Source organism: Telmatherina bonti (assembly GCF_933228915.1).
Source record: "Telmatherina bonti genome assembly, chromosome: 24".
NCBI lineage: Eukaryota > Metazoa > Chordata > Actinopteri > Atheriniformes > Telmatherinidae > Telmatherina > Telmatherina bonti.
Window position 1 is genome coordinate 32,171,838 of NC_136633.1, and position 19,465 is coordinate 32,191,302.

The 19,465-nt window shown below is 50.9% G+C and overlaps 1 protein-coding gene across 1 annotated transcript in view; it reads left to right on the forward strand.

Moving 5' to 3' along the window:
* LOC306774178 (uncharacterized protein) overlaps positions 1–19,465 on the forward strand; it is a gene marked incomplete at its 5' end in the record, with an annotated part of 644,048 nt that overhangs the window by 36,065 nt on the left and 588,518 nt on the right. Inside the window, one exon of the mRNA XM_079264158.1 lies at positions 8,368–8,942. Coding sequence (XP_079120284.1) covers positions 8,368–8,942 — 575 coding nt within the window. The remainder of the gene's footprint in view (positions 1–8,367; positions 8,943–19,465) is intronic.

Sequence of the window (19,465 nt, forward strand, 5' to 3'; positions counted from 1 at the left end):
TATAGAGCATGTGGAGCTTGAAGAGCTTATAGAGCATGTGGAGCTTATAGAGCTTATAGAGCATGTGGAGCTTGTAGAGCTTATAGAGCATGTGGAGCTTGTAGAGCATGTGGAGCTTGTAGAGCATGTGGAGCTTGTAGAGCATGTGGAGCTTATAGAGCATGTGGAGCTTGTAGAGCGTGTGGAGCTTATAGAGCATGTGGAGCTTATAGAGCTTATAGAGCATGTGGAGCTTGTAGAGCATGTGGAGCTTGTAGAGCATGTGGAGCTTATAGAGCATGTAGAGCTTATAGAGCATGTGGAGCTTATAGAGCATGTGGAGTTTATAGAGCATGTGGAGCTTGTAGAGCATGTGGAGTTTATAGAGCATGTGGAGCTTATAGAGCATGTGGAGCTTGTAGAGCATGTGGAGCTTGTAGAGCATGTGGAGCTTGTAGAGCTTGTAGAGCATGTGGAGCTTGTAGAGCATGTGGAGCTTGTAGAGCTTGTAGAGCATGTGGAGCTTGTAGAGCATGTGGAGCTTGTAGAGCTTGTAGAGCATGTGGAGCTTGTAGAGCATGTGGAGTTTATAGAGCATGTGGAGCTTATAGAGCATGTGGAGCTTGTAGAGCATGTAGAGCTTGTAGAGCATGTGGAGCTTGTAGAGCATGTGGAGCTTATAGAGCTTGTAGAGCTTGTAGAGCATGTGGAGTTTATAGAGCATGTGGAGCTTATAGAGCATGTGGAGCTTGTAGAGCATGTGGAGCTTGTAGAGCTTGTATAGCATGGGGAGCTTGTAAAGCATGTGGAGCTTGCAGAGCTTGTAGAGCATGTGGAGCTTGTAGAGCATGTGGAGCTTGCAGAGCTTGTAGAGCATGTGGATCTTGTAGAGCATGTGGACCTTATAGAGCATGTGGAGCTTCTAGAGCATGTGGAGCTTGTGGAGCTTGTAGAGCTTATAGAGCATGTGGAGGTTATAGAGCTTGTGGAGCTTCTAGAGCATGTGGAGCTTGTAGAGCTTGTAGAGCTTATAGAGCATGTGGAGGTTATAGAGCTTGTGGAGCTTATAGAGCATGTGGAGCTTATAGAGCATGTGGAGCTTGTAGAGCTTGTAGAGCATGTGGAGCTTATAGAGCATGTGGAGCTTATAGAGCTTGTAGAACTTGTAGAGCATGTGGAGCTTGTAGAGCATGTGGAGCTTGTAGAGCTTGTAGAGCATGTGGAGCTTGTAAAGCATGTGGAGCTTATAGAGCTTGTAGAGCATGTGGAGCTTGTAGAGCATTTGGAGCTTGTAGAGCATGTGGAGCTTATAGAGCTTGTAGAACTTGTAGAGCATGTGGAGCTTGTAGAGCATGTGGAGCTTGTAGAGCATGTGGAGCTTGTAGAGCTTGTAGAGCATGTGGAGCTTGTAAAGCATGTGGAGCTTATAGAGCTTGTAGAGCATGTGGAGCTTGTAGAGCATTTGGAGCTTATCGAGCTTGTAGAGTTTGTAGAGCATGTGGAGCTTGTAGAGCATGTGGAGCTTGTAGAGCTTATAGAGCATGTGGAGCTTATAGAGCATGTGGAGCTTGAAGAGCATTAGGAGCTTGTAGAGCTTGTAGAGCTTGTAGAGCATGTGGAGCTTGTAGAGTGTGTAGAGATTGTAGAGCTTATAGAGCATGTGGAGCTTGTAGAGTGTGTAGAGCATGTGGAGCTTATAGAGCATGTGGAGCTTGTAGAGCTAGTAGAGCTTGTAGAGCTTATAAAGCTTGTAGAGCTTGTAGACCATGTGGAGCATGTGGAGCTTGTAGAGCATGTGGAGCTTGTAGAGCATGTGGAGCTTGTAGAGCATGTGGAGCTTATAGAGCTTGTAGAGCTTGTAGAGCATGTAGAGCTTGTAGAGCATGTGGAGCTTGTAGAGCTTGTAGAGCATGGGGAGCTTATAAAGCATGTGGAGCTTGTAGAGCTTGTAGAGCATGTGGAGCTTGTAAAGCATGTGGAGCTTGTAGAGCATGTGGAGCTTGTAGAGAATGTGGAGCTTGTAGAGCATGGGGAGCTTGTAGAGCATGTAGAGCTTGTAGAGCATGCGGAGCTTGTAGAGCTTGTAGAGCATGGGGAGCTTGTAAAGCATGTGGAGCTTGTAGAGCTTGTACAGCTTGTAGAGCATGTGGAGCTTGTAGAGCATGTGGAGCTTGTAGAGAATGTGGAGCTTGTAGAGCTTATAGAGCATGTGGAGCTTGTAGAGCATGTGGAGCTTGTAGAGCTTATAGAGGATGTGGAGCATATAGAGAATGTGGAGCTTGTAGAGCATGTGGAGCTTATAGAGCATGTGGAGTTTATATAGCATGTGGAGCTTGTACAGGTTATAGAGCATGTGGAGCTTGTAGAGCGTGTAGAGCTTGTAGAGCTTATAGAGCATGTGGAGCATATAGAGAATGTGGAGCTTGTAGAGCATGTGGAGCATGTGGAGCTTATAGAGCATGTGGAGTTTATATAGCATGTGGAGCTTGTACAGGTTATAGAGCATGTGGAGCTTGTAGAGCTTATAGAGCATGTGGAGCATATAGAGAATGTGGAGCTTGTAGAGCATGTGGAGCATGTGGAGCTTATAGAGCATGTGGAGTTTATATAGCATGTGGAGCTTGTACAGGTTATAGAGCATGTGGAGCTTGTAGAGCTTATAGAGCATGTGGAGCTTGTAGAGCTTATAGAGCATGTGGAGCTTGTAGAGCATGTGGAGCTTGTAGAGCATGTAGAGCTTGTAGAGCTTATAGAGCATGTGGAGCTTATAGAGCACGTGGAGCTTGTAGAGCATGTGGAGCTTGTAGAGCTTGTAGAGCTTGTAGAGCATGTGGAGCTTATAGAGCATGTGGAGCTTGTAGAGCTTATAGAGCATGTGGAGCTTATACAGCATGTGGAGCTTATAGAGCACGTGGAGCTTGTAGAGCTTATAGAGCATGTGGAGCTTGAAGAGCTTATAGAGCATGTGGAGCTTGTAGAGCTTATAGAGCATGTGGAGCTTGTAGAGCTTATAGAGCATGTGGAGCTTGTAGAGCGTGTGGAGCTTGTAGAGCATGTGGAGCTTGTAGAGCTTGTAGAGCATGTGGAGCTTGTAGAGCTTATAGAGCATGTGGAGCTTGTAGAGCATGTGGAGCTTGTAGAGCATGTGGAGCTTGTAGAGCTTGTAGAGCATGTGGAGCTTGTAGAGCTTATAGAGCATGTGGAGCTTGTAGAGCTTATAGAGCATGTGGAGCTTGTAGAGCATGTGGAGCTTTTAGAGCTTATAGAGCATGTGGAGCTTATAGATCATGTGGAGCTTATAGAGCATGTGGAGCTTGTAGAGCTTATAGAGCATGTGGAGCTTGTAGAGCATGTGGAGCTTGTAGAGCTTATAGAGCATGTGGAGCTTATAGAGCATGTGGAGCTTGTAGAGCTTATAGAGCATGTGGAGCTTGTAGAGCATGTGGAGCTTGTAGAGCTTATAGAGCATGTGGAGCTTATAGATCATGTGGAGCTTATAGAGCATGTGGAGCTTGTAGAGCTTATAGTGCATGTGGAGCTTATAGAGATGTGTAGCTTATAGAGCATGTGGAGCTTATAGAGCATGTGGAGCTTGTAGAGCTTATAGAGCATGTGGAGCTTATAGAGATGTGTAGCTTATAGAGCATGTGGAGCTTATACAGCATGTGGAGCTTATAGAGCATGTGGAGCTTGTAGAGCATGTGGAGCTTATAGAGATGTGTAGCTTGTAGAGCATGTGGAGCTTGTAGAGCTTATAGAGCATGTGGAGCTTATAGAGATGTGTAGCTTATAGAGCATGTGGAGCTTATACAGCATGTGGAGCTTATAGAGCATGTGGAGCTTGTAGAGCTTGTAGAGCATGTGGAGCTTGTAGAGCTTATAGAGCATGTGGAGCTTATATAGCATGTAGAGCTTGTAGAGCATGTGGAGCTTATAGAGCATGTGGAGCTTGTGGAGCTTATAGAGCATGTGGAGCTTATAGAGCTTATAGAGCATGTGGAGCTTGTAGAGCTTATAGAGCATGTGGAGCTTATATAGCATGTAGAGCCTGTAGAGCTTATAGAGCATGTGGAGCTTATAGAGCTTATAGAGCATGTGGAGCTTGTAGAGCTTATAGAGCATGTGGAGCTTATATAGCATGTAGAGCTTGTAGAGCATGTGGAGCTTATAAAGCATGTGGAGCTTGTAGAGCATGTAGAGCATGTGTAGCTTATAGAGCTTATAGAGCATGTGGAGCTTGTAGAGCTTATAGAGCATGTGGAGCTTGTAGAGCTTATAGAGCATGTGGAGCTTGTAGAGCTTATAGAGCATGTGGCGCTTGTGGAGCTTATAGAGCATGACGAGCTTGTAGAGCTTATAGAGCATGTGGAGCTTGTAGAGCATGTGGAGCTTGTAGAGCTTATAGAGCATGTGGAGCTTATAGATCATGTGGAGCTTATAGAGCATGTGGAGCTTGTAGAGCTTATAGAGCATGTGGAGCTTGTAGAGCATGTGGAGCTTGTAGAGAATGTGGAGCTTGTAGAGCTTGTAGAGCATGTGGAGCTTATAGAGCATGTAGAGCTTGTAGAGCTTATAGAGCATGTGGAGCTTGTAGAGCATGTGGAGCTTGTAGAGCATGTGGAGCTTGTAGAGCTTGTAGAGCATGTGGAGCTTGTAGAGCTTATAGAGCATGTGGAGCTTATAGAGCATGTGGAGCTTGAAGAGCTTATAGAGCATGTGGAGCTTATAGAGCTTATAGAGCATGTGGAGCTTGTAGAGCTTATAGAGCATGTGGAGCTTGTAGAGCGTGTAGAGCTTGTAGAGCTTATAGAGCATGTGGAGCCTTTAGAGCTTATAGAGCATGTGGAGCTTATAGATCATGTGGAGCTTATAGAGCATGTGGAGCTTGTAGAGCTTATAGAGCATGTGGAGCTTGTAGAGCATGTGGAGCTTATAGAGCATGTGGAACTTGTAGAGCTTATAGAGCATGTGGAGCTTATAGAGCTTATAGAGCATGTGGAGCTTGTAGAGCTTATAGAGCATGTGGAGCTTATATAGCATGTAGAGCTTGTAGAGCTTATATAGCATGTAGAGCTTGTAGAGCTTATAGAGCATGTGGAGCTTATATAGCATGTAGAGCTTGTAGAGCTTATAGAGCATGTGGAGCTTATAGAGCTTATAGAGCATGTGGAGCTTGTAGAGCTTATAGAGCATGTGTAGCTTATAGAGCTTATAGAGCATGTGGAGCTTGTAGAGCTTATAGAGCATGTGGAGCTTATATAGCATGTAGAGCTTGTAGAGCATGTGGAGCTTATAGAGCATGTGGAGCTTGTAGAGCTTATAGAGCATGTGTAGCTTATAGAGCTTATAGAGCATGTGGAGCTTGTAGAGCTTATAGAGCATGTGGAGCTTGTAGAGCTTATAGAGCATGTGGAGCTTGTGGAGCTTATAGAGCATGACGAGCTTGTAGAGCTTATAGAGCATGTGGAGCTTGTAGAGCTTATAGAGCATGTGGAGCTTGTGGAGCTTATAGAGCATGACGAGCTTGTAGAGCTTATAGAGCATGTGGAGCTTATAGATCATGTGGAGCTTATAGAGCATGTGGAGCTTGTAGAGCTTATAGAGCATGTGGAGCTTGTAGAGCATGTGGAGCTTGTAGAGAATGTGGAGCTTGTAGAGCTTGTAGAGCATGTGGAGCTTGTAGAGCTTATAGAGCATGTGGAGCTTGTAGAGCGTGTAGAGCTTGTAGAGCTTATAGAGCATGTGGAGCTTGTAGAGCATGTGGAGCTTGTAGAGCTTATAGAGCATGTGGAGCTTATAGAGCATGTGGAGCTTATAGAGCATGTGGAGCTTGTAGAGCTTATAGAGCATGTGGAGCTTGTAGAGCATGTGGAGCTTGTACAGCTTATAGAGCATGTGGAGCTTATAGAGCATGTGGAGCTTGTAGAGCTTATAGAGCATGTGGAGCTTGTAGAGCATGTGGAGCTTGTAGAGCTTATAGAGCATGGGGAGCTTATAGATCATGTGGAGCTTGTAGAGCATGTGGAGCTTATAGAGATGTGTAGCTTATAGAGCATGTGGAGCTTATAGAGCATGTGGAGCTTATAGAGATGTGTAGCTTATAGAGCATGTGGAGCTTATAGAGCATGTGGAGCTTGTAGAGCTTGTAGAGCATGTGGAGCTTATAGAGCATGTGGAGCTTGTAGAGCTTATAGAGCATGTGGAGCTTATAGAGCTTATAGAGCATGTGGAGCCTGTAGAGCTTATAGAGCATGTGGAGCTTATATAGCATGTAGAGCTTGTAGAGCTTATAGAGCATGTGGAGCTTATAGAGCTTATAGAGCATGTGGAGCTTGTAGAGCTTATAGAGCATGTGGAGCTTATATAGCATGTAGAGCTTGTAGAGCATGTGGAGCTTATAGAGCATGTGGAGCTTGTAGAGCTTATAGAGCATGTGTAGCTTATAGAGCTTATAGAGCATGTGGAGATTGTAGAGCTTATAGAGCATGTGGAGCTTATATAGCATGTAGAGCTTGTAGAGCTTATAGAGCATGTGTAGCTTATAGAGCTTATAGAGCATGTGGAGATTGTAGAGCTTATAGAGCATGTGTAGCTTATAGAGCTTATAGAGCATGTGGAGCTTGTAGAGCTTATAGAGCATGTGGAGCTTATATAGCATGTAGAGCTTGTAGAGCTTATAGAGCATGTGTAGCTTATAGAGCTTATAGAGCATGTGGAGATTGTAGAGCTTATAGAGCATGTGTAGCTTATAGAGCTTATAGAGCATGTGGAGATTGTAGAGCTTATAGAGCATGTGGAGCTTGTAGAGCATGTGGAGCTTGTGGAGCTTATAGAGCATGTGGAGCTTGTAGAGCATGTGGAGCTTGTAGAGAATGTGGAGCTTGTAGAGCTTGTAGAGCATGTGGAGCTTGTAGAGAATGTGGAGCTTGTAGAGCTTATAGAGCATGTGGAGCTTGTAGAGCATGTGGAGCTTGTAGAGCTTATAGAGCATGTGGAGCTTGTAGAGCATGTGGAGCTTGTAGAGAATGTGGAGCTTGTAGAGCTTGTAGAGCATGTGGAGCTTATAGAGCATGTGGAGCATGTGGAGCTTGTAGAGCATGTGGAGCTTGTAGAGCATGTGGAGCTTGTAGAGAATGTGGAGCTTGTAGAGCTTGTAGAGCATGTGGAGCTTATAGAGCATGTGGAGCTTGTAGAGCTTGTAGAGCATGTGGAGCTTATAGAGCATGTGGAGCTTGTAGAGCTTGTAGAGCATGTGGAGCTTATAGAGCATGTGGAGCTTGTAGAGCTTGTAGAGCATGTGGAGCTTGTAGAGCTTATAGAGCATGTGGAGCTTGTAGAGCTTGTAGAGCATGTGGAGCTTGTAGAGCTTGTAGAGCATGTGGAGCTTGTAGAGCTTATAGAGCATGTGGAGCTTGTAGAGCTTGTAGAGCATGTGGAGCTTGTAGAGCTTATAGAGCATGTGGAGCTTGTAGAGCTTGTAGAGCATGTGGAGCTTATAGAGCATGTGGAGCTTGTAGAGCATGTGGAGCTTGTAGAGCATGTGGAGCTTGTAGAGCTTATAGAGCATGTGGAGCTTGTAGAGCTTGTAGAGCATGTGGAGCTTGTAGAGCTTGTAGAGCATGTGGAGCTTGTAGAGCTTATAGAGCATGTGGAGCTTGTAGAGCTTGTAGAGCATGTAGAGCATGTGGAGCTTGTAGAGCATGTGGAGCTTGTAGAGCTTATAGAGCATGTGGAGCTTGTAGAGCTTGTAGAGCATGTGGAGCTTGTAGAGCTTGTAGAGCATGTGGAGCTTGTAGAGCTTATAGAGCATGTGGAGCTTGTAGAGCTTGTAGAGCATGTGGAGCTTGTAGAGCGTGTAGAGCTTGTAGAGCATGTGGAGCTTGTAGAGCATGTGGAGCTTGTAGAGCATGTGGAGCTTGTAGAGCTTATAGAGCATGTGGAGCTTATACAGCGTGTAGAGCTTTGACGATTGAGTGATTTGTTGCTGGAACATGTTCTGATGATTTTCCAGGGAGAGGAGATGCTTCATGATTGATAATATCTACAGATTATTTCTCATCGCAGGCTAAATATGTGGCCAAATCAGGCGACGTACTTTATTTAAAGTTTTTGCATTATTCCAACTTATTTCTTTTACTGCCTTATTTTCAACCTAATTTTAAACACACAACCCTTCTTAAAATAGCTTGAAATGGTGGCTAACAGATGTTGCCAGCTGAAAACCTTAGCTAATCTTTATCTTAATGCACCACATGAGTTCACAGCTAAGAGATGCTCTGGACATGATAAAGATGTATAATTCTTGGAAACTGAGATAGACCTGGACTGGAAAATTTAGCCACAGCGTTGCAAAAGCTGCCGCTAACCCTTCCTCCCTGTGCTGCACAGCTCTCATCGATGAGGACTGCAGTTTGGAGTTGGCCTTCCTAATTGACAGCTCGGAAAGCGCCAAGAGCAACCACGACCAGGAGAAGCGCTTTGCCACAGATGTGATGGACCGGCTCCAAGGCCTCCGGCTGCAGACTGGCAGGGGCCTCAGCTCCCGTGCAGCCCTCCTGCAGTACAGCAGCCATGTCATCGTGGAGCAGACCTTCAAGCAGTGGAGGGGCATAGAAAACTTCAAGGCCAGAATTGCTCCGATTGTTTACATCGGCCATGGCACCTACACCACCTATGCCATCACCAACTTGACCCGAATCTACTTGGAGGAGTCGGATCCCGGCAGCATCAAGGTGGCCATCCTGCTCTTTGATGGCATTTCGCACCCAAGGAACCCGGACATATTCTCAGTGGTGACTGATGCAAAGAACCAGGGCGTCCAATTCTTCACCATAGGAATCACACGAGAGGCGAACGAGCCTGCCAACGTAGAACAGCTGCGCCGGATAGCGAGTTCCCCGGCTTCCCGCTACCTTCACAACCTGCAGGACGAAGGCGTTGTGGAAAAAGTTATCAAGGAGATTGTGAGTAAAGCAGCATTTACATGTCAGTTGTGCAAATTGTAGCTGCAGTGATTTATAAACTAAATCCAGTCTGTTTTCTTGTTAAGCATGACAGTTGTACAACATCAAGCCCTGCTTCAGATCTCCTCGTATTCACCCCCACATGTAGATTACAGGCCACGATCGGATTCCCTAATCCAGATAGGGTACAGGGTACAGGAAACATGGCGTTGTCTGGAAACGGTTAAATGAACATTAATTCAGGCCCCAGCTGCCGCTATTTACGGAATTCATTATTGTTTCCTACATAAGTCACATGTAAACATTTATCTTCGGTATGGAAGCATGCACCGCCGCTCCTTCAGCTCCAGTTGCAGAGCTTGCCTTTAGCTTCAGACACTTCATGACATTGTTGAGCTGAAAAACAGGATCTGACTTACAAAAGTCTGCAAGACGGCACACATCCCCTCTCAACACACTTTCAGTAGGGAGATTTAGCAGACATTGTACCATGTTTTGGTGCACATGCTCAGGCTTGTGGGAAACACCCAAAGGCTACGAGAAACATTTTCTAAGTACATACATCACATACAAATCCTCATGTTTGGTAATTGTTTTTCTCCAGAAGGCAGATGGAAACTTGTAAAAGCCATTATGCACAGTGACCATTTAAAATGTTGGCTACTGCGCTCAGACTTCTCCTGCTTGTGTTATTAATACAGCCTTCTGTTGGGGCTTATTGATCCCTTGATGGATGCTATGGCAACAGGATTCCAGTCAGCACAGTTTGCCTTGAAATCAGAACCTCATTTGATTAGTTGTAATAATGGTTAATGATTAGTTGTACAACAATCATTCGGGTCACCAGCATGCTTTCTGACGCAGACACTGCATGCCAGAATCCCAAAAAAACACGCAACAAACTCTATAAACTCCAGCTTTACTGTTGACACAGGTGGGATGCATCGAGACATGGCGGTGGGAACGTTTCTAGAAACCGTGCATGTCAACAGACTTCATTCTGCAGACATGCAAGAGGTCGACGGCAGCATCTCATTTCCTCGTGTAGGCAGCATCTGTTATAAGCATGTGCCTCTGTCCCGGCCCAGAGATTTTCTTTTACCTTTCATCTCAACTTTCAGCGGCATTCGTGCGCTCTGTAAAGGCCGCTCAGACCGTGTGTTATGCCTTTACAACCCTCCGAGCTGCAGAAGGAACCCCTTCATGTGTGGTGGGATTATTTTACCAATAACTACAGGTGCTTTGTGTTTAGTCTCAGAGCAGCAATAAATTGTTCATGTAGAAAATCATGGTTCAAGCAGGATCCATGAGGGCACGATGTGCGATCTGGAGGCAATATGTGCGATCTGGAGGCACGATGTGCGATCTGGAGGCACTATGTGGATCTGAGGGCATGATGTGCGATCTGGAGGCACGATGTGCGATCTGGAGGCACTATGTGCGATCTGGAGGCACGATGTGCGATCTGGAGGCACGATGTGCGATCTGGAGGCACTATGTGCGATCTGGAGGCACGATGTGCGATCTGGAGGCACGATGTGCGATCTGAGGGCACTATGTGGATCTGAGGGCATGATGTGCGATCTGGAGGCAATATGTGCGATCTGAGGGCGCTATGTGGATCTGAGGGCAAGATGTGCGATCTGAGGGCACGATGTGCGATCTGAGGGCAAGATGTGCGATCTGAGGGCACGATGTGCGATCTGAGGGCAAGATGTGCGATCTGAGGACACGATGTGCGATCTGAGGGCTGTATGTGCCATCTGAGGGCATGATGTGGATCTTAAGGCGCTTTGTGCGATCTGAGGGCACGATGTGCGATCTGAGGGCACGATGTGGATCTTAAGGCGCTTTGTGCGATCTGAGGGCACGATGTGCGATCTGAGGGCACGATGTGGATCTGAGGGCACGATGTGCGATCTGAGGGCACGATGTGCGATCTGAGGGCACGATGTGGATCTTAAGGCGCTTTGTGCGATCTGAGGGCACGATGTGCGATCTGAGGGCACGATGTGGATCTGAGGGCGCTATGTGCGATCTGAGGGCACGATGTGGATCTGAGGGCGCTATGTGCGATCTGAGGGCAGGATGTGGATCTGAGGGCACGATGTGGATCTGAGGGCACGATGTGCGATCTGAGGGCACGATGTGCGATCTGAGGGCACGATGTGCGATCTGAGGGCACGATGTGCGATCTGAGGGCACGATGTGCGATCTGAGGGCACGATGTGCGATCTCAGGGCGCTATGTGCGATATGAGAGCACGATGTGCGATCTGAGGGCACGATGTGCGATCTGAGGGCACGATGTGTGATCTGAGGGTGCTATGTGCGATCTCAGGGCGCTATGTGCGATCTCAGGGCGCTATGTGCGATCTGAGGGCGGTATGTGCGATCTGAGGGCACGATGTGGATCTGAGGGCGCTATGTGCGATCTGGAGGCGCTATGTCCGATCTGAGGGCACGATGTGCGATCTGAGGGCACGATGTGCGATCTGAGGGCACAATGTGTGATCTGAGGGCACGATGTGGATCTGAGGGCGCTATGTGCGATCTGAGGGCACGATGTGCGATCTGAGGGCACGATGTGCGATCTGAGGGCACAATGTGTGATCTGAGGGCACGATGTGGATCTGAGGGCGCTATGTGCGATCTGAGGGCACGATGTGTGATCTGAGGGCACGATGTGGATCTGAGGGCGCTATGTGCGATCTGAGGGCGCTATGTTCGATCTGAGGGCGCTATGTGCGATCTGAGGGCGCTATGTGCGATCTGAGGGCGCTATGTGCGATCTGAGGGTGCGATCTGAGGGCGATATGTCCGATCTGAGGGCACGATGTGCGATCTGAGGGCGATATGTCCGATCTGAGGGCACGATGTGCGATCTGAGGGCGATATGTCCGATCTGAGGGCAGGATGTGCGATCTGAGGGCACGATGTGCGATCTGAGGGCGGTATGTGCGATCTGGAGGCGCTATGTGCGATCTGAGGGTGCGATCTGAGGGCGATATGTCCGATCTGAGGGCACGATGTGCGATCTGAGGGCGATATGTCCGATCTGAGGGCAGGATGCGAGATCTGAGGGCACGATGTGCGATCTGAGGGCGATATGTCCGATCTGAGGGCAGGATGTGCGATCTGAGGGCGCTATGTGCGATCTGAGGGCGCTATGTGCGATCTGAGGGCGCTATGTGCGATCTGAGGGCATGATGTGCGATCTGAGGGCGCTATGTGAGATCTGAGGGCACGATGTGCGATCTGAGGGCGCTATGTGAGATCTGAGGGCGCTATGTGCGATCTGAGGGCATGATGTGCGATCTGAGGGCGCTATGTGAGATCTGAGGGCACGATGTGGATCTGAGAGCACGATGTGCGATCTGAGGGCGCTATGTCAGATCTGAGGGCACAATGTGCGATCTCAGGTCACGATGTGCGATATGAGGGCGCTATGTGCGATCTGAGGGCGCTATGTGAGATCTTGTGGCGTTTTGTGCGATCTGGAGGCGCTATGTGCGATCTGAGGGTGCGATCTGAGGGCACGATGTGCGATCCGAGGGCACGATGTGCGATCCGAGGGCATGATGTGCAATCTGAAGGCATGATGTCCGATCTGTGGGCATGATGTGGATCTGAGAGCACGATGTGGATGTATGGGCGCTCTGTGGATCTGAGGGCGGTATGTGCGATCTGGAGGCGCTATGTGCCATCTGAGGGCGGTATGTGCGATCTGGAGGCGCTATGTGCGATCTGAAGGCGCAATGTGCGATCTGAGGGTGTAATGTGCGATCTGAGGGCTCGATGTGCGATCTGAGGGCTCGATGTGCGATCTGAGGGCAGGATGTGCGATCAGAGGGCACGATGTGCGATCTGAGGGCGCTATGTGCGATCTGAGGGCGCTATGTGCGATCTGAGGGCTCGATGTGCGATCTGAGGGCTCGATGTGCGATCTGAGGGCAGGATGTGCGATCAGAGGGCACGATGTGCGATCTGAGGGCGCTATGTGCGATCTGAGGGCGCTATGTGCGATCTGAGGGCGCTATGTGCGATCTGAGGGCGCTATGTGCGATCTGAGGGCGCTATGTGCGATCTGAAGGCGCTATGTGCGATCTGGAGGCGCTATGTGCGATCTGAAGGCGCAATGTGCGATCTGAGGGTGTAATGTGCGATCTGAGGGCGCTATGTGCGATCTGAGGGCTCGATGTGCGATATGAGGGCACGATGTGCGATCTGAGGGCACGATGTGCGATCTGAGGGCGGTATGTCCAATCTGAGGGCATGATGTGGATCTGAGAGCACGATGTTGATCTATGGGCGCTCTTTGGATCTGAGGGCGGTATGTGCGATCTGACAGTGCGATGTGCGATCTGAGGGCAGGATGTGCGATCTGAGGGTGTAATGTGCGATCTGAGGGCTCGATGTGCGATCTGAGGGCTCGATGTGCGATCTGAGGGCAGGATGTGCGATCAGAGGGCACGATGTGCGATCTGAGGGCGCTATGTGCGATCTGAGGGCGCTATGTGCGATCTGAGGGCTCGATGTGCGATCTGAGGGCTCGATGTGCGATCAGAGGGCTCGATGTGCGATATGAGGGCACGATGTGCGATCTGAGGGCACGATGTGCGATCTGAGGGCGGTATGTCCAATCTGAGGGCATGATGTGGATCTGAGAGCACGATGTTGATCTATGGGCGCTCTTTGGATCTGAGGGCGGTATGTGCGATCTGACGGTGCGATGTGCGATCTGAGGGCACTATGTGCGATCTGAGGGCGCTATGTGCGATCTGAGGGCAGGATGTGCGATCTGAGGGTGTAATGTGCGATCTGAGGGCAGGATGTGCGATCTGAGGGTGTAATGTGCGATCTGAGGGCACTATGTGCGATCTGAGGGCGCTATGTGCGATCTGAGGGCGCTATGTGCGATCTGAGGGCAGGATGTGCGATCTGAGGGTGTAATGTGCGATCTGAGGGCACTATGTGCGATCTGAGGGCGCTATGTGCGATCTGAGGGCGCTATGTGCGATATGAGGGCGCTATGTGCGATATGAGGGCACGATGTGCGATCTGAGGGCAGGATGTGCGATCTGAGGGTGTAATGTGCGATCTGAGGGCAGGATGTGCGATCTGAGGGTGTAATGTGCGATCTGAGGGCGCTATGTGCGATCTGAGGGTGCGATGTGCGATCTGAGGGCAGGATGTGCGATCTGAGGGTGTAATGTGCGATCTGAGGGCACTATGTGCGATCTGAGGGCACTATGCGCGATCTGAGGGCGCTATGTGCGATCTGAGGGCTCAATGTGCGATATGAGGGCACGATGTGCGATCTGAGGGCACGATGTGCGATCTGAGGGCGGTATGTCCAATCTGAGGGCACGATGTGCGATCTGAGGGTGTAATGTGCGATCTGAGGGCAGGATGTGCGATCTGAGGGTGTAATGTGCGATCTGAGGGCGCTATGTGCGATCTGAGGGCTCGATGTTGATCTATGGGCGCTCTTTGGATCTGAGGGCGGTATGTGCGATCTGACGGTGCGATGTGCGATCTGAGGGCAGGATGTGCGATCTGAGGGTGTAATGTGCGATCTGAGGGCACTATGTGCGATCTGAGGGCACTATGCGCGATCTGAGGGCGCTATGTGCGATCTGAGGGCTCGATGTGCGATATGAGGGCACGATGTGCGATCTGAGGGCACGATGTGCGATCTGAGGGCGGTATGTCCAATCTGAGGGCATGATGTGGATCTGAGAGCACGATGTTGATCTATGGGCGCTCTTTGGATCTGAGGGCGGTATGTGCGATCTGACGGTGCGATGTGCGATCTGAGGGCAGGATGTGCGATCTGAGGGTGTAATGTGCGATCTGAGGGCTCGATGTGCGATCTGAGGGCTCGATGTGCGATCTGAGGGCAGGATGTGCGATCAGAGGGCACGATGTGCGATCTGAGGGCGCTATGTGCGATCTGAGGGCGCTATGTGCGATCTGAGGGCTCGATGTGCGATCTGAGGGCTCGATGTGCGATCAGAGGGCTCGATGTGCGATCAGAGGGCTCGATGTGCGATATGAGGGCACGATGTGCGATCTGAGGGCACGATGTGCGATCTGAGGGCGGTATGTCCAATCTGAGGGCATGATGTGGATCTGAGAGCACGATGTTGATCTATGGGCGCTCTTTGGATCTGAGGGCGGTATGTGCGATCTGACGGTGCGATGTGCGATCTGAGGGCACTATGTGCGATCTGAGGGCGCTATGTGCGATCTGAGGGCAGGATGTGCGATCTGAGGGTGTAATGTGCGATCTGAGGGCAGGATGTGCGATCTGAGGGTGTAATGTGCGATCTGAGGGCACTATGTGCGATCTGAGGGCGCTATGTGCGATCTGAGGGCGCTATGTGCGATCTGAGGGCGCTATGTGCGATATGAGGGCACGATGTGCGATCTGAGGGCAGGATGTGCGATCTGAGGGTGTAATGTGCGATCTGAGGGCAGGATGTGCGATCTGAGGGTGTAATGTGCGATCTGAGGGCGCTATGTGCGATCTGAGGGCTCGATGTTGATCTATGGGCGCTCTTTGGATCTGAGGGCGGTATGTGCGATCTGACGGTGCGATGTGCGATCTGAGGGCAGGATGTGCGATCTGAGGGTGTAATGTGCGATCTGAGGGCAGGATGTGCGATCTGAGGGTGTAATGTGCGATCTGAGGGCACTATGTGCGATCTGAGGGCACTATGTGCGATCTGAGGGCGCTATGTGCGATCTGAGGGCAGGATGTGCGATCTGAGGGTGTAATGTGCGATCTGAGGGCAGGATGTGCGATCTGAGGGTGTAATGTGCGATCTGAGGGCGCTATGTGCGATCTGAGGGCTCGATGTTGATCTATGGGCGCTCTTTGGATCTGAGGGCGGTATGTGCGATCTGACGGTGCGATGTGCGATCTGAGGGCAGGATGTGCGATCTGAGGGCAGGATGTGCGATCTGAGGGCAGGATGTGCGATCTGAGGGCGCTATGTGCGATCTGAGGGCTCGATGTGCGATCTGAGGGCAGGATGTGCGATCTGAGGGTGTAATGTGCGATCTGAGGGCAGGATGTGCGATCTGAGGGTGTAATGTGCGATCTGAGGGCAGGATGTGCGATCTGAGGGCGCTATGTGCGATCTGAGGGCTCGATGTGCGATCTGAGGGCAGGTTGTGGATCTGAGGGCGCTATGTGAGATCTGAGGGCGCTATGTGAGATCTGAGGGCGCTATGTGAGATCTGAGGGCGCTATGTGAGATCTGAGGGCGCTATGTGGATCTGAGGGCGCTATGTGAGATCTGAGGGCGCTATGTGAGATCTGAGGGCGCTATGTGAGATCTGAGGGCGCTATGTGGATCTGAGGGCGCTATGTGGATCTGAGGGCGCTATGTGGATCTGAGGGTGCTATGTGAGATCTGAGGGCGCTATGTGGATCTGAGGGCGCTATGTGAGATCTGAGGGCGCTATGTGCGATCTGAGGGCGCTATGTGGATCTGAGGGCGCTATGTGAGATCTGAGGGCGCTATGTGCGATCTGAGGGCGCTATGTGCGATCTGAGGGCGCTATGTGAGATCTGAGGGCGCTATGTGGATCTGAGGGCGCTATGTGAGATCTGAGGGCGCTATGTGCGATATGAGGGCGCTATGTGAGATCTTGTGGCGTTTTGTGCGATCTGGAGGCGCTATGTGCGATCTGAGGGTGCGATCTGAGGGCACGATGTGCGATCCGAGGGCACGATGTGCAATCTGAAGGCATGATGTCCGATCTGTGGGCATGATGTGGATCTGAGAGCACGATGTGGATGTATGGGCGCTCTGTGGATCTGAGGGCGGTATGTGCGATCTGGAGGCGCTATGTGCCATCTGAGGGCGGTATGTGCGATCTGGAGGCGCTATGTGCGATCTGGAGGCGCTATGTGCGATCTGAAGGCGCAATGTGCGATCTGAGGGCTCGATGTGCGATCTGAGGGCTCGATGTGCGATCTGAGGGCAGGATGTGCGATCAGAGGGCACGATGTGCGATCTGAGGGCGCTATGTGCGATCTGAGGGCACGATGTGCGATCTGAGGGCGCTATGTGCGATCTGAGGGCGCTATGTGCGATCTGAGGGCTCGATGTGCGATCTGAGGGCTCGATGTGCGATCTGAGGGCAGGATGTGCGATCAGAGGGCACGATCTGCGATCTGAGGGCGCTATGTGCGATCTGAGGGCGCTATGTGCGATCTGAGGGCGCTATGTGCGATCTGAAGGCGCTATGTGCGATCTGGAGGCGCTATGTGCGATCTGAAGGCGCAATGTGCGATCTGAGGGTGTAATGTGCGATCTGAGGGCGCTATGTGCGATCTGAGGGCTCGATGTGCGATATGAGGGCACGATGTGCGATCTGAGGGCACGATGTGCGATCTGAGGGCTCGATGTGCGATATGAGGGCACGATGTGCGATCTGAGGGCACGATGTGCGATCTGAGGGCGCTATGTGCGATCTGAGGGCGGTATGTCCAATCTGAGGGCATGATGTGGATCTGAGAGCACGATGTTGATCTATGGGCGCTCTTTGGATCTGAGGGCGGTATGTGCGATCTGACGGTGCGATGTGCGATCTGAGGGCAGGATGTGCGATCTGAGGGTGTAATGTGCGATCTGAGGGCAGGATGTGCGATCTGAGGGCGCTATGTGCGATCTGAGGGCAGGATGTGCGATCTGAGGGTGTAATGTGCGATCTGAGGGCAGGATGTGCGATCTGAGGGCAGGATGTGCGATCTGAGGGCAGGATGTGCGATCTGAGGGCGCTATGTGCGATCTGAGGGCTCGATGTGCGATCTGAGGGCGCTATGTGAGATCTGAGGGCGCTATGTGAGATCTGAGGGCGCTATGTGGATCTGAGGGCGCTATGTGAGATCTGAGGGCGCTATGTGAGATCTGAGGGCGCTATGTGGATCTGAGGGCGCTATGTGAGATCTGAGGGCGCTATGTGAGATCTGAGGGCGCTATGTGGATCTGAGGGCGCTATGTGAGATCTGAGGGCGCTATGTGAGATCTGAGGGCGCTATGTGAGATCTGAGGGCGCTATGTGAGATCTGAGGGCGCTATGTGAGATCTGAGGGCGCTATGTGAGATCTGAAGGCATGATGTCCGATCTGAGGGCAGGTTGTGGATCTGAGGGCGCTATGTGAGATCTGAGGGCGCTATGTGAGATCTGAGGGCGCTATGTGAGATCTGAGGGCGCTATGTGGATCTGAGGGCGCTATGTGAGATCTGAGGGCGCTATGTGAGATCTGAGGGCGCTATGTGAGATCTGAGGGCGCTATGTGGATCTGAGGGCGCTATGTGGATCTGAGGGCGCTATGTGGATCTGAGGGCGCTATGTGGATCTGAGGGTGCTATGTGAGATCTGAGGGCGCTATGTGGATCTGAGGGCGCTATGTGAGATCTGAGGGCGCTATGTGCGATCTGAGGGCGCTATGTGGATCTGAGGGCGCTATGTGAGATCTGAGGGCGCTATGTGCGATCTGAGGGCGCTATGTGCGATCTGAGGGCGCTATGTGAGATCTGAGGGCGCTATGTGGATCTGAGGGCGCTATGTGAGATCTGAGGGCGCTATGTGCGATATGAGGGCGCTATGTGAGATCTTGTGGCGTTTTGTGCGATCTGGAGGCGCTATGTGCGATCTGAGGGTGCGATCTGAGGGCACGATGTGCGATCCGAGGGCACGATGTGCAATCTGAAGGCATGATGTCCGATCTGTGGGCATGATGTGGATCTGAGAGCACGATGTGGATGTATGGGCGCTCTGTGGATCTGAGGGCGGTATGTGCGATCTGGAGGCGCTATGTGCCATCTGAGGGCGGTATGTGCGATCTGGAGGCGCTATGTGCGATCTGGAGGCGCTATGTGCGATCTGAAGGCGCAATGTGCGATCTGAGGGCTCGATGTGCGATCTGAGGGCTCGATGTGCGATCTGAGGGCAGGATGTGCGATCAGAGGGCACGATGTGCGATCTGAGGGCGCTATGTGCGATCTGAGGGCACGATGTGCGATCTGAGGGCGCTATGTGCGATCTGAGGGCGCTATGTGCGATCTGAGGGCTCGATGTGCGATCTGAGGGCTCGATGTGCGATCTGAGGGCAGGATGTGCGATCAGAGGGCACGATCTGCGATCTGAGGGCGCTATGTGCGATCTGAGGGCGCTATGTGCGATCTGAGGGCGCTATGTGCGATCTGAAGGCGCTATGTGCGATCTGGAGGCGCTATGTGCGATCTGAAGGCGCAATGTGCGATCTGAGGGTGTAATGTGCGATCTGAGGGCGCTATGTGCGATCTGAGGGCTCGATGTGCGATATGAGGGCACGATGTGCGATCTGAGGGCACGATGTGCGATCTGAGGGCTCGATGTGCGATATGAGGGCACGATGTGCGATCTGAGGGCACGATGTGCGATCTGAGGGCGCTATGTGCGATCTGAGGGCGGTATGTCCAATCTGAGGGCATGATGTGGATCTGAGAGCACGATGTTGAT